The 21,603-nt window shown below is 27.7% G+C and overlaps 2 protein-coding genes across 2 annotated transcripts in view; both read right to left on the minus strand.

Annotated features, from left to right (window-relative positions):
- The window catches only part of LOC100212302 (DNA ligase 4), a 76,813-nt gene extending 67,699 nt beyond the window's left edge, over window positions 1-9,114 (minus strand). The window contains exons 1-3 of the mRNA XM_065800256.1: window positions 8,832-9,114; window positions 8,649-8,723; window positions 7,985-8,086 (exon numbers count right to left, since the gene is read on the minus strand). Of these exons, the coding sequence (XP_065656328.1) occupies window positions 7,985-8,086; window positions 8,649-8,723; window positions 8,832-8,996 (342 nt within the window). The 5' untranslated portion in view covers window positions 8,997-9,114. The remainder of the gene's footprint in view (window positions 1-7,984; window positions 8,087-8,648; window positions 8,724-8,831) is intronic.
- Window positions 9,115-9,258: 144 nt separating this feature from the next.
- On the minus strand, window positions 9,259-18,044 carry LOC100211172 (BLOC-1-related complex subunit 8 homolog). Its single transcript, XM_065800257.1, has 3 exons — window positions 17,913-18,044; window positions 11,792-11,983; window positions 9,259-9,861 (listed from the first exon to the last, which is right to left on the minus strand). Exons 1-3 carry the CDS (start codon window positions 17,992-17,994, stop codon window positions 9,407-9,409), a joined length of 729 nt encoding a protein of 242 aa, XP_065656329.1. The 5' UTR covers window positions 17,995-18,044; the 3' UTR covers window positions 9,259-9,406.
- Window positions 18,045-21,603: the final 3,559 nt, after the last annotated feature.

Genomic DNA, 21,603 nt, shown 5'->3' on the forward strand with positions numbered 1-21,603 from the left:
ATCCATGCATTCATTGAAAATCTTTCTTAATTGCATGCTGGATAGAACATGGATCCTACTTTTTCTCTTCTGACATTATGGTAGTATTCATGCAAAATACAAAAACAAAAGACACCTCAACTTTAAATTTTTAATACCAATAAAATTTTAATGTTCATGACAGATTTATATAAGCTGTATTATTGATATGTTATTGTTTTATATAAGATTCTTTGATTCATTATAGCTATGACCTTTGACTACACTGCCCAACAGTGATTTTGTATCGGAACCAAAATTAGTTATTTCTTATGCATTTCCATCTGCTGAATTCGAAAATGACATTAAAAATGACATATTAGCTCTAGTCTAAGAAATAAAAGCAAAAATTTTTTCTCAAGGCAAGGGTTGAATTAAGTGATTGCGAAATGAAAAATCCGGAAAAATATCTGGTCTTCAAAATTTAAGTTTATGCAAAACCGTGTACTTTGTTTTTATAGGCGAATCAATTTAAATTTGTTAGCGAAAAAGTTATAAAGTATAAAATAACAAACTTACGACTACAAAAGTAATAACACTCTAGTAACTTCATTATAAAAGTAATAACACTATATAAGTGTAATACTTTTACAACGCACTTATAACTTTTATAATTCATTCTTAGTTCAAACAACATAAGTAATCCCGAATTTTAATTGAAGTAGAAAAGCATCTAGAAAAATAGGGTGGATATTTAAATAATATTTATAACGTATCAAAGAACTTAAACAACTTTATAAAAACATACTTTATAAAAAGTTTAGCATTACGAAAAAAGCTTCTAATGGTCCGTAAAAGCGCGCGGTTATTTTTAAAATTAACCAAAAAAAACTTTTTATTGGTTGATTTTTAAATTAGCGCGCGTTTTTTCGGACTGTTTGTAACGTTTCATAATGCTAAACCCTTTTATAAAGTATGTTTTTATAAAGTTGTTTAAGTGTATTGTAGAAGTTCATGAAGTTTTTAATAATATTTGATTATCCACTTCATTTTTTCAGATGTTTTTTTACTTTGATTAAAGTTTGGAATTACTAATGTTATTTAAACAATGAATGAACTTTAAAAGTTATAAGTGCTTTATAAAAATAATAATACTATTATAGTTTTATTACTTATATAATGCAGTTAGTGACTGGAGTGTTATTGCATTTGTTATCGTAAGTCTATTGTTTTGTTTTGTTTTGTTTTTTATAACTTTTTCGCTAACAATAATTTGGTCCTTAAAAACAAAGTAAACGGCTTGCATAAACTAAAATTTTAAAGACCAGATATTTTCCCAGATTTTGTAAATCGCGATCGCTTATTCAACCATTGCAAAGGTAGAAATTTTCATTTTTTTTAAAAAAATTTTTTGTTTTTGACTATCCAAAATGTTTTGTTCATGTTTAAAACTTGTGATACTAGTTATGTGTGTTTGCTAAAGTTTCTGGTCTAATCTATTCTTAGTTTTTATTTTTTTATTTACTAGTGTAAAATTTTACAAATCAACATGCCAAGGAAACGTGTAAATTTAGTGGACAATTTTTGTTACATTTGTGGTGAAATAACATTTTCTTCACAGAAAAGAACTATGACACCTCTTGTGCAGACTGCTTACCAGCATTATTTCAATATGAAGGTAGGGGACCAGGATAAGTCATGGGCTCCACATATATGCTGTAGCTCTTGTTTGGTTACACAACGAGAATGGTTGAAAAATAAAAAAAGATCTTTGGCTTTTGCTGTTCCTATGGTATGGAGAGAGCCTAAAAACCATACAGATGACTGCTATTTCTGCTTGACCCCACCCATTAAAGCAGGTTTGTCAATGAAAAAAGTAGGAACAGTTAAATATCCGAATCTTCCATCTGCCATTCGACCTATTCCACATTCAGATAATTTACCAGTTCCTACTCCACCACATAGTTGTAAGTTAGAAGCAGAAAATGAAGTAGAAATAGAAGAAAACAAGCCTTCCACATCAAATGATCCTGATTTTGTGTTAAAAGATGTTGTGCCACACAGATTGAGTCAAGCAGAATTAAGTGATCTTGTTTGAGATCTGGACTTGTCACAGGAAAAGGCAGAACTTCTAGGGTCAAGACTAAAGCAGTGGAATCTTCTCCAACTTGATATCAAGGTTTCACATTACAGAAAACGGCAGCAGAATCTGCTTTCTTTTTTTGAGAAAAGAAATAATCTTGTTGTTTGCATTGATGTTTTTGGATTAATGTATTGTCTTAATTTGAACTATGATCCAATTGAATGGAGATTATTCATAGACTCATCTAAGCTAAGCTTGAAAGCTGTATTACTGCACAATGGAAACCGTCTTCCTTCTGTTCCTATTGGCCATGCAGTTTACATGAAAGAGGCTTATATAAACATGAAAGTTCTCCTCAACGCAATTAATTACAATAGACACAAATGGAAAATTTGTGGTGATCTAAAAGTCATTGCTATACTTTTAGGAATGCAATTAGGGTATACTAAATACTGCTGCTTTTTGTGTATGTGGGACAGTAGAGACAAAAGTTCACATTATATAAAAAAAGACTGGTCCGCAAGAAATCTCAACACAGAAGAAAAAAATGTTATTGCTGAACCACTTGTGGATCCAAAAAATATTCTTTTTCCACCATTACATATTAAGTTGGGTTTGGTGAAAAATTTCGTCAAAGGTATGAACAAAGAAGGACAGGCTTTTAGGTATTTAAGAAATAAGTTTCCAAAAATAAGTGATGCAAAAGTCAAAGAAGGTATTTTTGCTGGGCCACAAATACGTCATCTTATGAAGGATCCTGCATTTAACGAAGTTTTGACGGGGCCCGAAAAGGAAACTTGGGAAGCTCTTAAGGGAGTGATTAGTGGAATTTTAGGCAACAAATGAGATTATAACTACATTCAATTGGTAGCAGTACTTCTGCAAAAATATCATCAACTTGGATGTAACATGTCCCTCAAGATTCATTTCCTCCACTCACATCTAAACTTCTTCCCCCCCAATTGTGGAGCTGTTAGTGATGAACATGGGGAAAGGTTTCACCCTATTAAATTGATGATCATGATTTCTTTGTTTAAAACTATTAGAATATATCTGTAATAAAAAACAAACAAATGTACTTTAAATGTTATTAGAATATGTAAATTATGTCATATTGCTCTGTTGCAAATTAACTGAAATAAAAATTTATTGCTATTGTATATTCCAGAAACTAGAGCTAATAAAAAATTTTCGTTGTCATATTCTTTTTTCTCAGCCTGAAATTAGTATAATTTGAATAAAATTGCTTGAGATACAAAAAAAAAATATTTTTTTGTTGCCCAGTGCTATCTGAGATAATGGGTAATAAATGGCAAACAGAAACATAGAAAATGCAAAATACACATATGGGTAATTTCATTTCAAATGACTCAGGTCATATACATCTCAGATTTTGCTGATTTTTATACAATTGAGAGTGCTTAGTGAGAATTCCTTGATAAACTTAGCATTTTACTTTCCACAATGATTTTAACAGATGTTGGCCAGGCCCCTTTTGTCCCCTCAGCATTGCAACATTTATTTAGAGGTTTCAAGCCACATAAAAATATTTGATTTTTTTACTTAAAAATTTGTAACTGGCTATTTTTGGGGGTGATGAATCTAATGAAATGATCAGAAGTGTAAAAAATTATTATTAAGTACTTGTAATTATCAATTTAAATTAATTTTGGCAATTTTTTATATACTTGTTTTTAATACTCAAGAAACCCATGTGGCCTTGATGACATCAAAAAAATATATATTACACATTGTTCTATATTCATTGATCTTTTGAAAAATATAAGGATTTTGATCTGCAAGTATATGAATTTTCATATATGGATAATGGTCACCACTTTTCTGTAGCAGAATATTGTGATTGAGTTTTTACTACCTTTTAGACTAACTAAAGCTCTCAATATTTTAGCATTTCTGTAGTGCCAATGAATGTGCATGTTAAAAATGTTTTCTGGGCACAAAAACATTAGAGAGGAAGGGGTGAAATGGGGCAAGTGTCCCACTTTTTGTAGTGGAATCTAGTGAAAATTTCAGGATTTGTGTAGTCCTGATGAACACATATTAAAATTGTTTCTAGGGTCCATGGCCTGGGGCACTGCCCCACTTTTCTCTAAAAAAAAATTTTCTTTTTGCATTTTTAATCAAGTAAAGATAACTTTCAAAATATTGTCTTAAAATTTTTTTGGTTTATACTTGTTCTGTTTTATTTAATTATTTACAAAATAAAATACAAAATATATAGTGTGAAGTTTGTGTTAAGATTTGCTTAGATGTGTCAACAGCTAAAGTATACATACTTCCAGTTGTTGTTACAGGTGGATCAATGATACAAATTATGTTGGTAATTGGAACCTAATGCTTGCCTACTCTAGATGGCCAGAAAAATTTGTTAAATGGACCATGTGAGTGCATAAATGTTACCATTGCATCTTGCTCAATATTATCAATTTCATTTATCATACCAATTTAATGAAACGTATCATAATTACGCAGAATAAATTCACCAAATTTTAATTTATTGATATTAATTTGCTGATTAGGTTGAATACTTTGAATACCAGAAGGAAAAGACATGCTTGCTTTATTAAAATCTTCACTTTAATAGTATCTATAGATTCTGGATTAAATTGATGATAGCTCCTAGTTCCAGGAATTGTTCTAATTAGTTGAAAACGTTTTTTCAAAGTGGTGCGCAATTCTGTCAGTCTTTCTTTTTCAATGCTGAAAAAATAATCCTTTTAATATTATTTGTACAGTAATTAAACATTTTATTATAATTCAAGTATCAAGTCATTTATAGGGCTTTGTAGACTAGCATTTGCAGTTGATCATTTTACAGTGCCACCAATACCATCACATTACTTACATGACTTACCATGACTTGAAGAAAAAAATGTCCACACTGCATCAAATGTCAAAATCATCTTTATGAAGACAGATATTGTTAAGGTTTTTGTGGTTTTTATACTGTGCAGCATAATGCACCATTTGAAAATAAAAAAGTAATCTTTAAAATGTTAAGATAATTTTCTTTCAAATAATTAACAATTTGTGTTTGAACTTCATAAACAAAATCAATGTTATGCACATTATCTTCTGACATGAAGCAAAATGATTTTTTCTTGAGCTGGTCATTTTTGTTTAATAAATAGACTGGGTGTAATGTGCATTGACTTTGGCACTAATGGTAACTTTGGATTTCAACTTGAATCATAAACATGTAGTTTTCTGCTAAATCACCGTAGACAATAGAGCAGTCTTTTGCCAAATTTTCCTTTTGTTGCCTTAGAAATTTTGTTTGATATTTTGCAATGTAGGAATGAGCTGATAACTTGTTTATTGCCTCTGGTAACATTAATTTATATTTTTCAATTGTTGTTGTCTGACAGATCAATCTTGCTCTGTGTGCTTTTTTATTATTAATTTAAAAAGTTTGAAATAATACAATGTAAAATTCTGTTAAAATCATTATTTGAGGTGGATGACTGTTTTTAATCCATAACCAAATCGAAAATCTCATATATGTATTTTTCTAAAACAATTTAAGAAAGATCATTGAATAAAGAATGATCAAAAACCAAATGGAACAAATATAAAACAATATTTTTAGTTTACTAAAAATGCAAAAAGAAAAGTGGGGCATGGCCTCCAGTGCCCGGCCTCATGGACCCTCTGGTAATCTGCCCTGGAAACAATTTTAAAACATGTTCATCAGAACTACAAAAATACTGAAATTTTCAAAGCTCTAGCTAGTCAGGAAATTAAAAAACCAATTGCAATATTTTGCTACAAAAAAGTGGGGACCGTGCCCTGTTATAAAACTACAGATCAAAATCCTTATATTTTTTGAAATATCAATAAATATAGAATGATGTGTAATACTTTTTTTTTTGATACCATCAAGGCATCAAAATTAAGTATTTAAAAAATAGCCAAAATTTATTTAAATTGATAATTACAGTACTTAAAAATAACTTTTTACATTTCTGATCATTTTATTGGATTCGCCATCCCTGATATATTTAAAGTAATGTAACTTGAAATCTCTAAATAAATGTTGCAATTCTGAGTTTATTACGTTTAACAGATGTTGGGCAGACCTTTCTTGTAAAAATAGCAAATAAATTTGTTATTTTTACAAGAGGGGCCTACCCAACATCTGTTAAAAGTAAAATGGTCATATTTCAGGATATTCTTAGAGGTAGAGGCTAAAATTTTCAAGGAATTCTTATTTTACTAAGTACTCTCAACTGTATAAAAATCAGCAAAATCTGAGATATAGGGTGACATTTTTTAAATTCTCTGGGTTATTTGACAAGGAATCACCTAGATACCATTTTTTTAAACTACTGTCGAATGCAAGTATTCACACTGGATCAATTAATGAAATGAGTACGCTAGGTTTTTGGTACAACTAGGTAATATGAAACTTATTTTTGTTATTTTTACATGATTCTGCACCCCAACACTCCATCATTTAACACCCTAAGCTTTGAAATTTTTACAAAAATTTAATAAACTTATTGTAAGGCATTATGAATAACAAAAAAGATTAGAAATGATGTTGAAAAATTTAGAACTTATTAGAAAACAAATGCTTATGTTAGAAGTAGATCACACTACTTGGATAAGTTAAAAAAATGTCAACTTAAAACATTTTTATAAGTGTTTTTTTTTCCCATTTACTGTCCTGATCAATCATGTAAATGAAAAATGAAGAAATGAAACGATTCTGTTTTATGTTTTGGTATTAAAAAAGGATAAAGATGTTTAAAGATTTTCAATTGCAACTGGGTCAACAAGAAGATCATACTAGACATAGTCTAAAATGTATAAAAAAATTATCAAAATCTAAAAACACTTATCTAACTCCTTGAACATAGTTTATTGAAAACTTTGGCCTCTGAATTCAAACTCATTAACATCATCTGTGGATTGTCTGTAAATACCTTGTTTTCTTATTTTGATTTAAGATGCAACGTAAATTTTAAATAGACTAATGGATAGAAAAATGAGTTTCAATGACTTTCAGATCACTAGCAAATGAACCCAGAAAGTACCAACTTCATATGCAGATAAAATACTAGACACAACACAATACATGTCTGTTGAATAAAAAAAATGACTAAGGAAATTATTAACATAACTCCACCACTAATACAAACCAATTGTAATTCACAAAAAACATAAAAATGCAACACTTCTAATGCTTTTACATAATTACTTAACTAACTACATAATTACAAAGGATAAAAGTACAGCAAATCTGCTGGAACATAAGGATAAGCATATCCATATACTTCAATATAGTATTGCAAATGATAAATCATTTTATTACATTTATGCTGATGATACTAAGCCTTTGTTTTAAGTATTGCATAAACTTTGATTATTTAAATAAAAACATCTAAATTATTGAAATATATATTAAAAAAAAAAATGTTGAGGTTGAAGATAGCATATCATTTGGTTAAAAAAATATTAAATACAATAATCATTTTTTATTTATCAACTTATAAATCAAATGATATTATTTTGTATATGGCAAATTCATAGGTGAGGTTAATATTAAAACTGATGATGCAACTAACTATGCTGATGATGCAACTAACTTGCATAATGATGTACCTGAAAAAGTTGACTACTTCATTAACAATACTATATATATGTAAAGCAAGAACTAAACACAACTAAATTAGAAATAGACCTTGGTGTTGTTCGGAGTATGACTATGATGTCATACTCCGAACAACAACAACTCCGACTATGATGTCATACTTTTAACTATAACAACATTAATGTAGACACTAGTATAATAACATGACAAAATAGTAGATAAAAATATTATTTATTATCATTACTTATTATTACATATTTAATACTTTAAGTATGTGAAAATTGAATTTAAAAGACATTTGAAAAAATTTTGAAATAAATAAAAACCTGTTTTCCTAACTTTGGTGTTTTATAGCTTAAAAGGCTAATGCCATCTGTGCTATCTTTAGATATATTCAAGACTTCAATGTAGTACTTTGCCAGAAAAATCTGAAAAATCAACAGGATACTTTCTGAAAACTATCTATATAAGATGACTAACATATAATGCATAAATCCAACAAATATATATATATATATATATATATATATATATATATATATATATATATATATATATATATATATATATATATATATATAGTTCTGACATATTGACAAATATTAAGTCAGTGGCAACTCCATAATAAGAGCCACCACCACTACCAACCACCTCCAATAATAATGTTTTTAATAATAATATTTGACTTTAATCTGTATAAAAAAAAATTCAAAAATGACTTTTCAGTTCCACTTGTACACTTGTCATTGTCAAACAGTATACATACTTGATCACACATCCAACATAACCCTGACCACACACCCTACAATGCCCTGAGCACAAACCCTATACATCCCTGATCACACAACAAACACAATCCCAATCACACACCCTGTGCAGTCCTAATTGAACACCTAACACTGATTACACACACGGCACATTTTTGATCACAACTACACATCCCTGATGATAAATCCTAATATAATACTAATTTAAATATTAATAATTCACTTCTTTTAATCCATATGATCGATCTTTATCGAGATGAGGCAAAATAATTCTAATGACAGGATAGAGCGAGTCTGACTAAAAGAGACAAAAAAAAAAATAAAGTAATAAAATTTTAATTATTAAAATATAAATTATTTAAGAAGTAAACCCACATCATCAAAATTATAATAGACTGAAGCTTACTGTTTTTTCTTCACCATGTAACTGCTTGTGCTTCTCTCTCCATCTTGAAAGAAACTTTTTAAAGATATCCTGCTTCTTCTCTTTGCCAGCTGTATTGCTGATTTTTTCAACAAGCTTTACAAAGTCACTGAAAGATACCTGTGAATCAACTGTTTGAATAGACATACTTCATGATCATTAAAATGTACTTGTGAACGCTAAAACATACTTTCCACTGATAAAATATTCTTGTAAATAAATATCAAATAATAAAATTTCAACATTTGCAGGTTAATTGTTCTATAAACAATTTAAAAAAGTAAACCATAATCATAAAATATTATATATAAAAAGTATAATTTAAAGACATTTTTTAATTTTTGAACTTTTAAAAATAAAAATAAATGGTATACTTACAAAATTTTTTATAATAACTTAACAATTTGAATTTACATATCAGTTTAATTTTTTATATAAAATACTATACAAATTTTGCAAAAAAATTTATTATTAGTCACTTCAAGTCTATTTTGTCTTTGGCTTCATATCAACCTTCAATACTTTTAGAAGGTTTAGGAGAAATGATGGGAGCAGGATTACTTTTGACCTGATAGTTCATAAACTACATCAATGCATTCACTTACACTTGAATGACCCATTTCAATTACAGTCATGTCATTATCTTGGTTCAATACAAAATTGTTACCATCTTCTACCGGAACTTCTAATTCATGAAAGACATCATTTTCACAGTTGTCTAAATTATGATTTGATTCCCAATGTTTAAATAGTTCTTCTTGATTTAAAAGTGCAATATAACAAACTGGACATATAAATCCTTCAGCTGGTTCATTTTGAGAAAGGGATTTATTAACTGAACGAGCATTTTTTAATTCAAGCTCTCGCCTAGCTTTTTCTTGCTCTCTGTGCTCATTTAATTTAATTTTATAGTTAATTGCATTTTGAAGTGCTTCTTTTATACGAGTAAAATGTTTAATCTGAGATATACCTTCAACTACCTCCAATGAAAGTCCAAGATCATATGATGCATCTATAAATATATTTAAGTTAAATATAGTATTGTTTTTATAACACAAAAATTTAAAATTATTTACTATTTAAGTTATTATTGTTCTAGATTAGTGGTTCCAAAACTGTGGGTTGTGACCCTAATTAAAATAGTTTACGTTAGCTAATGGTTTCTTATTATCATTTTAAATTTAAGTGATACTTCTAATCTGATTATAGTAATTATAGTGTACTTATTTATAATTTTAAAACCTTTTATATACCATTTTATAATTTTATATATTATCAAATATAACTTTATTATCTCAACTTTAAAATTGACAGCTTCGATCGTGTGTGACTCTTAATTGAATAATGTACATCGCACAATGCACACTTAAAATATTGTAAAGTTTAGAATATTCAAAATGTGAATTGTACATTATAAAATTAAGAGTCACACAAAAGGAACTTTAAAGATGAGGCTTTATAAAAAGTTTATCATGTCAACATTTAATTCCTTTGCAAATATTAGTCAAATTATATAACAAACTGTTTTGTTGATAAATAACTATAAATCAATTATAAAAAAATTTGTAACAAAAATATATGGTGCTTATAAAGTATAAAATATAAATAAAAGAATGTTTAGAATTTAAAAAATATAATAGCTGTAAAAATTTAGTGATTGAAATAAAAATTTCAGTGATTTTATTGTTGGGGTCGCCATAACTTATCAAATAATATCAAAGGGTCAGATATACGGCATCAGAAAGGTTGCGAATCGCTGTTCTAGATAATCTAGAAGAAAAAAAAAGACTTCGAAAATGTCATTGCTGGTATACCGACCATACTAACTTATTGACTATGCTGAGATTTTTATTATCTTAATACTTTGTCTTATTAAAAGTCATATTATGGTTATAAGAAATATTATATATGAGTATAAGAAATATTACAAGGAGGTTTTCAACATCTTGATTCTAAGTCATACTCATATGTTATATATAGTTAACACTCAAGTTAGATTTTTTCTTTGGATTGTAGAAGAATGTTAAATAATAAAAACATGTAATTAAGCAGTGTGCTTGCAGCATGCTAAAATATTTGTTTCAAAATATCTCGTGTGATTTCAACACTACTCTAGTGTGATCATTGGTGTAAAATATGCTCATCAAGTATTATTACTTACATCTTATGCTCCTTTAAAAAAATCTCTCACCCTCTCTATTCCAGTTACAGTACTTAAATTTAAAAAAAAATATCAAAAATAAAATTTATAACAACTTAATATAGTAAACAACTTAATGTAGAAAATAACAAAGATTTTTATATTTTAGAATTAAACCATTTAATACTATATGTAGACTTGTGTCATGTGTTTTTTTTTTGTTAATTCACCTCCCCAAGGCCCAGAAGGCCACTACAGACGAGAAGGCTACTTAATTGTGGTTATAACCCTCTCTCAACTCTATAACTTCGAAACACGAAACTTGACAAACAAGACCGCTGTACGGAGAAGCAAGTTGAGCGCGATACTACCAAGGACGTGGTGGGGATAGAACTCGGAACCTCTTGCTTGTGAAGCGAGCGCTTTATCACTACACCACTACCGCAGTGTTGACCTAAAAACAAATCCTAATCTTTTATTTGTAGACATGTGTTATGAATGGACTTAACTAACAAGCCCTAACTTTTTATTTGTAGACTTGTGTCATGAATGGACTTAACAAACAAGCCCTAACTTTTTATTTGTAGACTTGTGTCATTAATGGAATTAAAAAAAAACATGCCTCAATCTTTTTAAAATAATATTTGTATACTTTTAATATTACATAGTATTTTATTAAAAAAAAGTTCCATCTATTTGAAGTGATTTATCAATAATAACTTAAAAATAAATAATAATAGAATAGAGATAACGATTTCAAAATTTATGAATAATTAAAATAAATGTGAGAAAAAAACAAAACCTTGAATACGAGTATTAATTGATGATAATTCTCTTTTACGCTTAACAAGGTGTGGCAAAGTCCGTTTGACATGCTCTTGTATTCTGTATAATCCTAATGAAGGTTCATTAGCAGCAATATGAATTGATTCATTCACTAAGGAAGTTATTCTTCTAACTTTGTAGTCCGTTTCAGGATCAAGATGACGAAAACCTATTATAAAATATATGTACAAGCTTAAATGTATGTATGTATGTATAAATATATATAAACATATATATACATATATACATAATGATTGACAGACAACTTAAAAGATTGTAAATTATATGAATCAGGAATACACACACACACACACACACACACACACACACACACACACACACACACACACACACACATATACATACATATATGATATATATTATATATGTATGTATATGTGTGTGTGTATATATATGTATATACATATACATGTATATACATATATATATATACATATATATATGTATATACATATATATATATATATATACATATATATATGTATATACATATATATATATATACATATATATATGTATATATATATGTATATACATATATATGTATATACATACATATATATATATGTATATATATATATATATATATATATATATATATTATATATATATATATATATATATATATATATATATATATATATATATATATATATATATATATATATATGTATATTTTCAATATATGAACATCAATAAATACGAATTCTCTCAATACTAATTTTTTTATTTTTCTAAGAAATTTTCGCTAGATTATTGATACTAGCATCTTCATCTTGAATTCGTATTTATTGATGTTCATATATTAAATTTATTAAACTCTCATACAAGATGTCGTCATTTAAAATATATGTATATATATATATATATATAAGATGTCGTCATTTAAAATATATATGTATATATATATATAAGTATATATATATATATCATATATGCATGTGTATGTATATATGTACATATATATATATATACATATATATATATATATATATATATATATATATATATATATATATATATATATATATGTATATACATATATATATATATATGTATATACATATATATATATATGTATATGTCTATATATATAAGTATATATATATATATATATATATATATATATATATATATAATATATATATATATATATATATATATATATATATATATATGTATATAAATTAGTAAAAACGCTTAGCAACCACTGCAATGTTTTGTCTCTGATTTTCATTATAACTGTCTGCCAGGAAATCTTGCACTAAACAAATATTTCTTTCAGAGCACTTATTTGTGCACTGAATATTTGAAACAAATTCTTTAAAAAATTTGAAGCTGGAATGAAGATCTACAAATTTTCAATCATAAATCCAAAACAATATATCTTGTATATTAAGACCAAGCATGAAAAAAATGTACCAGCTATTTTTCCCAACAAACTCATGCAAATGACTGTTCTTGTTAATTATCCTTGTTTTATCATCTCTAATCTCTGGTTTCTTTATTTCAAAATATAAAATACCTGTGGGATAGAGATAACTAAAAAGTTTCTGTATCATTAGGAATTTCTCTTCATTAGTTACACCTTGATCTGCTAGTGATACACCAACATTATCTACATAAATCTCCTCCACAAACATTCAGTTTCTTATGAGTTATGAGAACCATTAATAAATATATCCCATAATCCAGTTGCCATAAATCCTATTTGCCATAAATCTAGCTTAGGATTGAATGACAAGTAGGGGGTCGATGAAGGTAGAAATTTGATACTTTGTTACCCAAATAGAAAGAACCTAGTTCACATAATCGTATATAGTCTGTTCTTGGAAGTTTTTTAGGGTAATGGCATAGTATGCTTTAGCTTCTTGTACAATCTGATACATGTAAGAATTGTTTTTGAAAATGTTGAAATTTTAAAAATCTGTCTATGAGTAAATGTCTTCATTCTATACCTGAAAATTTTCAGGTCAATTTTTTTAAAAATCTAAAAACAGCTATTTTTTTGATGCCTTAGTCTTTCCTGTTTGCGCTTACACTAAATTTTTTGATATGTCTCTCATATATGGGTTGACATAAAAGCCACATAATGCGTTTCCTGACAACATATGTGCACTAGTGTTTGAAGCAGTTGTGTCAGTACAAACAGCAAAAATGTTATTTTCAATTTCAAAATCTTCTAGTACCTTTTTTAGTTGTTTTGATTGGTTTTTGCCTTTAGATGAATTTGCCTGGAACACTCCTAGCAGAATATCACTATTTTATCATCCTTAGGAGCCATAACACTTACTACAATCTTTTCCATTTTAACAGTTATATGATTTTTAAGATCCCATTCATTACACAATTTACCTCCGAAGTGAAGCAAGAGTTTCTTACCGATTAAAACATTTTTATAAATATTTCTAATTTTGACAAAACAGTATCTTCCAAATTATGACCTGCATGCTTTAGAATCGAAAAAAGAATTGCTTTATGACCCCTTACACCAAGATGAAATCTTGTAGCAAATTCACTTGTTGCTTTTAATAATTTGACCCCTGATATTAACAGGTGCAGCTCATCAGATCTTTTTTTTTTCTTGTTGACAGCAGAGAAATTTTTATCTTCTTCACTAGATACATTAAAAAATGAATCATTAGATGAATTTGACTCAAAATTTATTGATTCTGTATCAGAATCAGAGATAATATGATTTTTGAATAAAATTTTATTCTCTATGAACATTTCAAGTTTTTTGTCTAACTCATTCCTATGTTCAATTATTTTTTGGTAAATCATGTCAATATCCTCAGTTCTATACGTTTTTCTGGTAGACTTTTGGTCCGTTAAGAATTCAATGTCCTCTTTAATTATCCGGTGATCTGTTGCAGTCAGCTTTGATTTTCATTACAACTTTTTTGCATGTCAAAAAATTTATTTGATGTTTTTTTATAGTGGGTTTTGAGAATCAAAAGATTTTCTTTTGAAGAAAAGTTCAATCTAATATGAAAAAAAATACACAATTTACACATTTACAGCTTTAAAAGAGGTTGACAGTTAAAATAATGAAAAAATTATTTATTGGAAACATATTGAAAAAGTCTTACTTTTTAAGATCTATTTGCTTTCTCCATTTTTTATTGAGCTTTATAATCTTATCTTTAATGGTTCCACTTTTCATCAAGAAGTCTTTTTGAAAACGTGCTCTGCACCAGATACTTCTTCTTTGTTAAGACAAACTTTAATGCCTGTCTCATATTTTGCACCAGGGAGTTAACATTTTAGCTTATTATTGACAGGTCCTTTTTGCATGGAGCAACTAATATTTGATTTTGTTGACTTATACCTTAATTGCTTTGAGGAAATAATATGGCAATATCTTCCTTAAATGTCACAATTTGTGGGCAATTGGTACTTGAGAAGCTCTAAAATGGGTCTGTTCAAAAGATACAATGGTCTCCTTGGGTTTTCTACCACATTCTAAAATTTTTTTTCCATATTTTCAAATTTTCTTTTTTTGCAGCTAATTCTTCTGAGTTGTTTATTGTTTATTTATATATTTCTATTTATTTATATATCTTATATATAATCTCTGTAATAGTATTTAAAAAAATACTTGCTTATTTATAAATTCAAAATAAATAAATGAGAAAGAGTTGGAAATGTATCATATACCTGGACAACCATATAAAAAATCCAAAAATGCACGATTTTCAGTTTTTACATCTAACACTTCTAAGAGTCCTTAAACCCTTAAATTTGTTAAAATTGCTTATTATTATGCATATAACCAGGATATATTTAGAACCCAAAAAAAATTTATTTTGGGACACCCTAATATATATATTAGGAAATATTGATGCATTAAAAGATAGTATTTTAAAGATCTACAAACTCTTACTCGCACTTTTTAAAAAATATTTTTATGTATTATTTTTTTAATATTTTTATTTTGAGTTTGATCCCTGCCACGTCCCTGGTAGTACCGCGCTCAACTTGTTTCTACGCGCAGCGGCCTTGTTTGTCAAGGTTTGTGTTTTGGAGTTATAGAGTTGAGAGAGGGTTATAACCACTATAAAGTAGCCTCCTCATCTGTAGTGGCCTTCCCAGCCTTAAGGAGGTGAAATACAAAAAAAAAAAATGTTGCACATGTCTGTAATAAAACTTTGGATAAATAAATTTGATATCATAATTGCTTAAATCGCTGAATAAAGCTTTTTTAAAAAGTCTTTAAAATTGATTAAAATAAAGATACGTTATAGTAAACATATAATTTTTCTTTTTATGTTAATATTGACAGCATACATAGTAAAAAAAAAGATATTTTAAATATTAATAAAAGGTCCTTATTTTAAAACATTTCTTTAGTTTTTTTAATTGTTGCTATATAGGATGATTATTGCTTAACTGTCTCTTTGTAGTTTTAGTTAAAAAAGGTTTGGTACTCAACTACTTGGTAGGGAAGCTGACGTCTCATTTTTTTTCAAAACTTCATCAAAGTCAGTGGCCAATTTAACTGCCTGTTACACGCAGCTTTATAGTTATCAGAAATAACCTAAGTTTTTAAAGACAATGTCAAGACTTCTTTTGGTAGATTTAGTGTCAAACAAACTTATTGAGCCTTGTGTAACAAAATTAACTATAGAGAATTTAGAGAAAGTATAAATCTTGTTTGGAGTCTTCTCTTGTCAAAAGTACAAACAGGGACACCATCACCAAAAGTACAAACAGGGACACCATCCATGCGCAAAAAGTACAAACAGGGACACCATCCATGCGCAACATGACACTGTTAATACTTTGATATTTTTCAGCTGTTGATGGAATCAGCCTCTCTGAGAGCTACCACAGAGTTCGGGAAACCTGACTACCTGACTACCAATGTACCCTCATTAGGAGATAATAGAATGAGTTGCCTAGTCATGAAAACAGAGACACAAGCAAAACCCATGCATTGAGTCAAGAAGATCCAGCATTCAACATCCTAAACTGGAAACAATGTATTAAAAATACATCTGCGGTCAACAGATAGAATCTGTTTACCCCTTAAGTCTTTGCCTAGGAGGTCTTCTACAAGACAGTAGCTGGGTGCATTTAACATCTGCCCAAGATGAGTATTTTTATCGAGACACCATCTCTAGCCTTTACTTAACCAAGAGCCCCAAGGCAGGGGGTGTTTTAAATCGGAGTTGGCATCTCCTAGCCTTTGCCTAAAAAGGCGTATCCTACAAGGGAGCAGGACATGAAGCAGATTGTACTGGGTTACATGTTACCAGTAGCAGGATAACCTGATCTGACTGTGTTACCAGTAGCAGGATAACCTGATCTGACTGTAACATATGTATATGTATGACATATGTACTGATGTAACATATGTACTGATGAAGTACTGATATGACATATGTGATGATGTACTGATGTGACATATGTGATGTGACATAATGATGTGACATACTGATGTGACGTACATACTGATGTGATGTGACATACTGATGTGATGGACATACTGATGTGATGTGACATACTGATGTGATGTGACATACTGATGTGACATACTGACATTGATGTGACATACTGACATGACATAACATGACTGAATATAACATGACATGACATGACATAACATAACTTGACATAACATGACATGACATAACATATTATGACATGACATAACATAACATGACATGACATAACATAACATGACATAACATGACATGACATAACATAACATGACATGACATAACATAACATGACTGACATTGATGTGACATACTGACATGATGTGACATACTGAAACGGACGTGACATACTGATGGGATGTGACATACTGATGTGATGTGACATACTGATGTGACAAACGTGATGATGTACTAATGTGACATGATGTACTGATGTGACATATGTACAACATATGTACTGATGTGACATATGTATATGTATATGTATATGTATATATATATATATATATATATATATATATATATATATATATATATATATATATATATATATATATATATATATATATATATATATATATATATATATATATATATATATATATATATATATAATATTGTGAAGCTCTTTACCTTGCAAAGTTGAGGAGTAATTCGGTGAGTCAAGTAAATTCTTTTTAAGCATATAAATTTCAGTGAGATTAGAGACAGCCATTGAAGTTTTTTTTTTTTTTTTTTTAAATAAATTTTTAAATATTTAAATATAAATAAATTATAATTAAATAATTCTTGAAAAACAAAAAATTTTAATGAACTTTTCTTCTTGGTTTTTTTCAAAAACTACATAAATATAAAATATACATATATGTGTATTCAAAACATTGTATTAAGTTTATTATGATTGATAGAAGTATTGAAACACTTATAAAAATCTTATATTATAATTGAAAAAAGTATTGAAACACTTATAAAAAATCTTATATTATGATTCATAGAAGTATTGAAACACTTATAAGAAATCTTATAATTGATAGAAGTATTGAAACACTTATAAAAAATCTTAAATTAGGGATTGTCCATAAATTATGCAATGCAAAATATTTTTAAAAAACAGAAGTAGGAGATATTAAGCTCTTTTATGCAGCGATTTTCATTAAACTTAATTTCTTTTTAATTTCTTTTTAAATTAAGACTCTGCGAGTAATAACTGTTGATCTTTTTTGCTGTGTTTATTGTAAAAGTTTGCTTTACGTAATTAAAAAATTATTTAAGTTAAATTAGATTTTTCAGTAACAATTTTAAGATAATCTTGATTTTAAGAAGCATGTGAGTATATTACTGCACTTTCCAAAGCCATCCTTTTCTTTCTGTGTTTTTATCTTGTTAATTTTTCTTTTAATATTTGTTAAAAAAATAAATACAATAAAACTATTTTTAAAATTTGTTGATCAACAAAGATTGCTCACAACATTTTTAAAAAGTTTTATTAAATAAAGTATATTTATTAAAGCAAAGTTATTTTTTTAACTTTTTTATAACTGTAAATTAAATTAAATAAGTTAAAATAAAAACATTGTCAGTTACAAACATCAAAAACATTTTTAAACATAGCATACATATAGTTACCATAGTAACTATACTACCTAAAATTTTTTATATTTTATAAAAATAAAATCTAAATAAAAAACATTTTTATTCATGTTATATTTATTATATTTTTATATATAAATATATGACCCTCAAAAAATATTAATGCTTAAAATAATATATAATTAAAAAACATAAGATTAAGTGAAGTTCAAAAACATAACTTTTTTATTTTTAAAAGTTGCCTATCGAATGATAAAAATGTTAACTTAGTCAATAGTATATTGTTAAAATTTTTTTTTCAATTTTTCAAATATAAAATGATTGTGATGGCTCCTGTAATCTGGATTGAGATGGTTTAACGATGACATATATATAGCATCAGGGTGTTAGGCAGCCTGATAGCACCGCCTATAACGTGGAACTCCCAATTGGTTAAAATTTCCCAAAGGTTCGAAAAATAGTAAAAAAACAAACAAACAACAACTGATGTCAGGCTCTGATTTAAAGTAATCATAGTAGAAAACATAATTAGTATAAAAGATGAAGAAAAGAATTAAGTGGATAGAGAATAATAATTTTTTTAATGTTAAAAAAAGTGTTGTCATTAGCAAGCAAGGTCATTGATTCAAAAGTTATAAAAAAACTTTTTTTTTAATCAATGTTAGTTATTCTTTAGTTTAGACTATTTTTTTTATTTTTTTAATCAACGTTAGTTATTCTTTAGTTTAGACTATTTTTTTTATTTTTTTATTTAGATGCCCCTTACTTTTTCTTTTAAGATTTTTTTAGATTTAGGTCTTTTCACAGAGCACCACGGATAAGGGTGCTCTGTGGAAAATTTAATAGGAAGTTTGTGCTTCCTTCCTAACCGATGTCGCATAACTTGCCTAGATGTGGGGTTTGAACCATGGATTTTCTGAGGCAAGTGCGCTTCCACTGCGCCATGGCTGCTGGTTTTTAATATGTTTAATATGTCCATTGCAAAATTAGCATCTGCTAAGGTTGCATCTCTTTTTCGTGCTCAACACTTTCTTACTCCGGATTCTATTTTTTATCTCTATAAATCTCAAATCCATCCTTGTATGGAATACTGTTGCTATATCTGGGGCGGATCTTCTAATGATGCCCTTTCTCTTTTAGACAAGGTGCAAAAACACATTGTTAAACATAGTTGGACCTGCTCTTGCAGCCAACCTCCAACCATTATCACATCGCTATAATGTTGCTTCTCTTACTCTTTTGATGCTGAGATTGATGCTACTGGAGTTGATGATGCTGACAATTATGAGTTTGGAGGTCATAGTATTATTGATCAATTAGAGTTTGAACTGGGCAGAAGAAAAGTCCCTCAAATTGCATGCACAAACCACAAGTTTAATATTTCTATATGTAATACTGTGAAGTTTTGCAAATTATTGAAAACTGTTTTTTGATTGCTTTGTTTATTTGCTAAACAGACTCATCAGACAATGGCGATTGCACAAATAATTCAACAACAAAAAAATAAGATTAAGAAACGAAAATTTAACTAATTGATCATTAAGCATTTTAAAGTTGATTTGTTTTTACAAAGCATATCAAAAAAATTGTTTTGAAACAGTAAAATGTCCAGTTACTCAAGCAGAGATTGAATTCGATTTATTAATAATGCTCTCAGCATATAGATTTACACTTTAGAATCATAAAAATTGCGTATACATCAGTAATTTGGTACCAAGTTTACATTTGTTAGAAATGCAATGAGGAAATGGCTAAATAAGATGAAAAAAAAGGAAAAATTTTGCGAATTGTTGATAAAAAATATAAAAAACGGTTTGACCATGAACATAACTCTGCTGTTTATACAGCTGCTGCAGATTTAAATATTTCTAAATTTTACCTCTGGTATCAAAGACAGATAGCTAAATCCACAGTCAATTTAGGCCTAAGCTCATTAGTAAACTTGGCGATTGAATTTAATAAAAAAAGCAAAAATAAAATGATTTGAAAGCAAATGCTGAAAATAGTTTCACCCTAATAAGTGTGCCTGGCAATGAAGCCTTTATCAGTTTTATCAAAGCATAGAATAGGATTAGGTAGAATACAACAAAACAGAACTCAGCATTGAGCACTGACAAAGAAAGAGATAACTTAATAAACATTAAAAAAAAACATACTTTCACCAACAATACTTATTATGATATATTTTGGTTTGATAAAAGAAAAGAATTGCCATATATTATTTTTATAATTTGTGTCTGATGTTTTATAATATACAGACATCATCATCATATGTTGAACATTTTTTTAGCATATGCAGTGTAGTTAATAGAAAAAGAGCCAGCAACATGACAGATGAAACATTAATAAATCGTACTATTTTAAAAAGTAACTTAGCCATACTTAATGAACTGCCTGAATAAAAATACTTTTTTTGTTTGTTTGTAAATAGTTTTCTTTAACATTGTTTAGTTTATGAGTTGAAATTACATTTTTAAAAACTATAACTGATTTTTTTTTTAATGTTATAAAAAAATCATATAACTGTAAAAACAAAAATACATTTTACACTCAAACAAATTGCGTATTTTTATATATATTTGTATATTTTATATATAATTTTTTAAACAAATTTGAGTATATATATATGTATATATATATGTATATATATATATATATATATATATATATATATATATATATATATATATATATATATATATATATATATATATATATATATATATATATATAT

This window comes from Hydra vulgaris, chromosome 06 (genome assembly GCF_038396675.1).
Source record: "Hydra vulgaris chromosome 06, alternate assembly HydraT2T_AEP".
Lineage (NCBI taxonomy): Eukaryota > Metazoa > Cnidaria > Hydrozoa > Anthoathecata > Hydridae > Hydra > Hydra vulgaris.

Coding starts and splice junctions, on each gene's coding strand:
- LOC100211172 (XM_065800257.1), bottom strand. CDS start 17,994: ATGGCTGTCTCTAATCTCACTGAAATTTATATGCTTAAAAAGAATTTA. Junction 11,984..17,912: donor TTACTCCTCAACTTTGCAAG/GTAAAGAGCTTC, acceptor ATTTTATAATAG/GTTTTCGTCATCTTGATCCT. Junction 9,862..11,791: donor AATTAATACTCGTATTCAAG/GTTTTGTTTTTT, acceptor ATATATTTATAG/ATGCATCATATGATCTTGGA.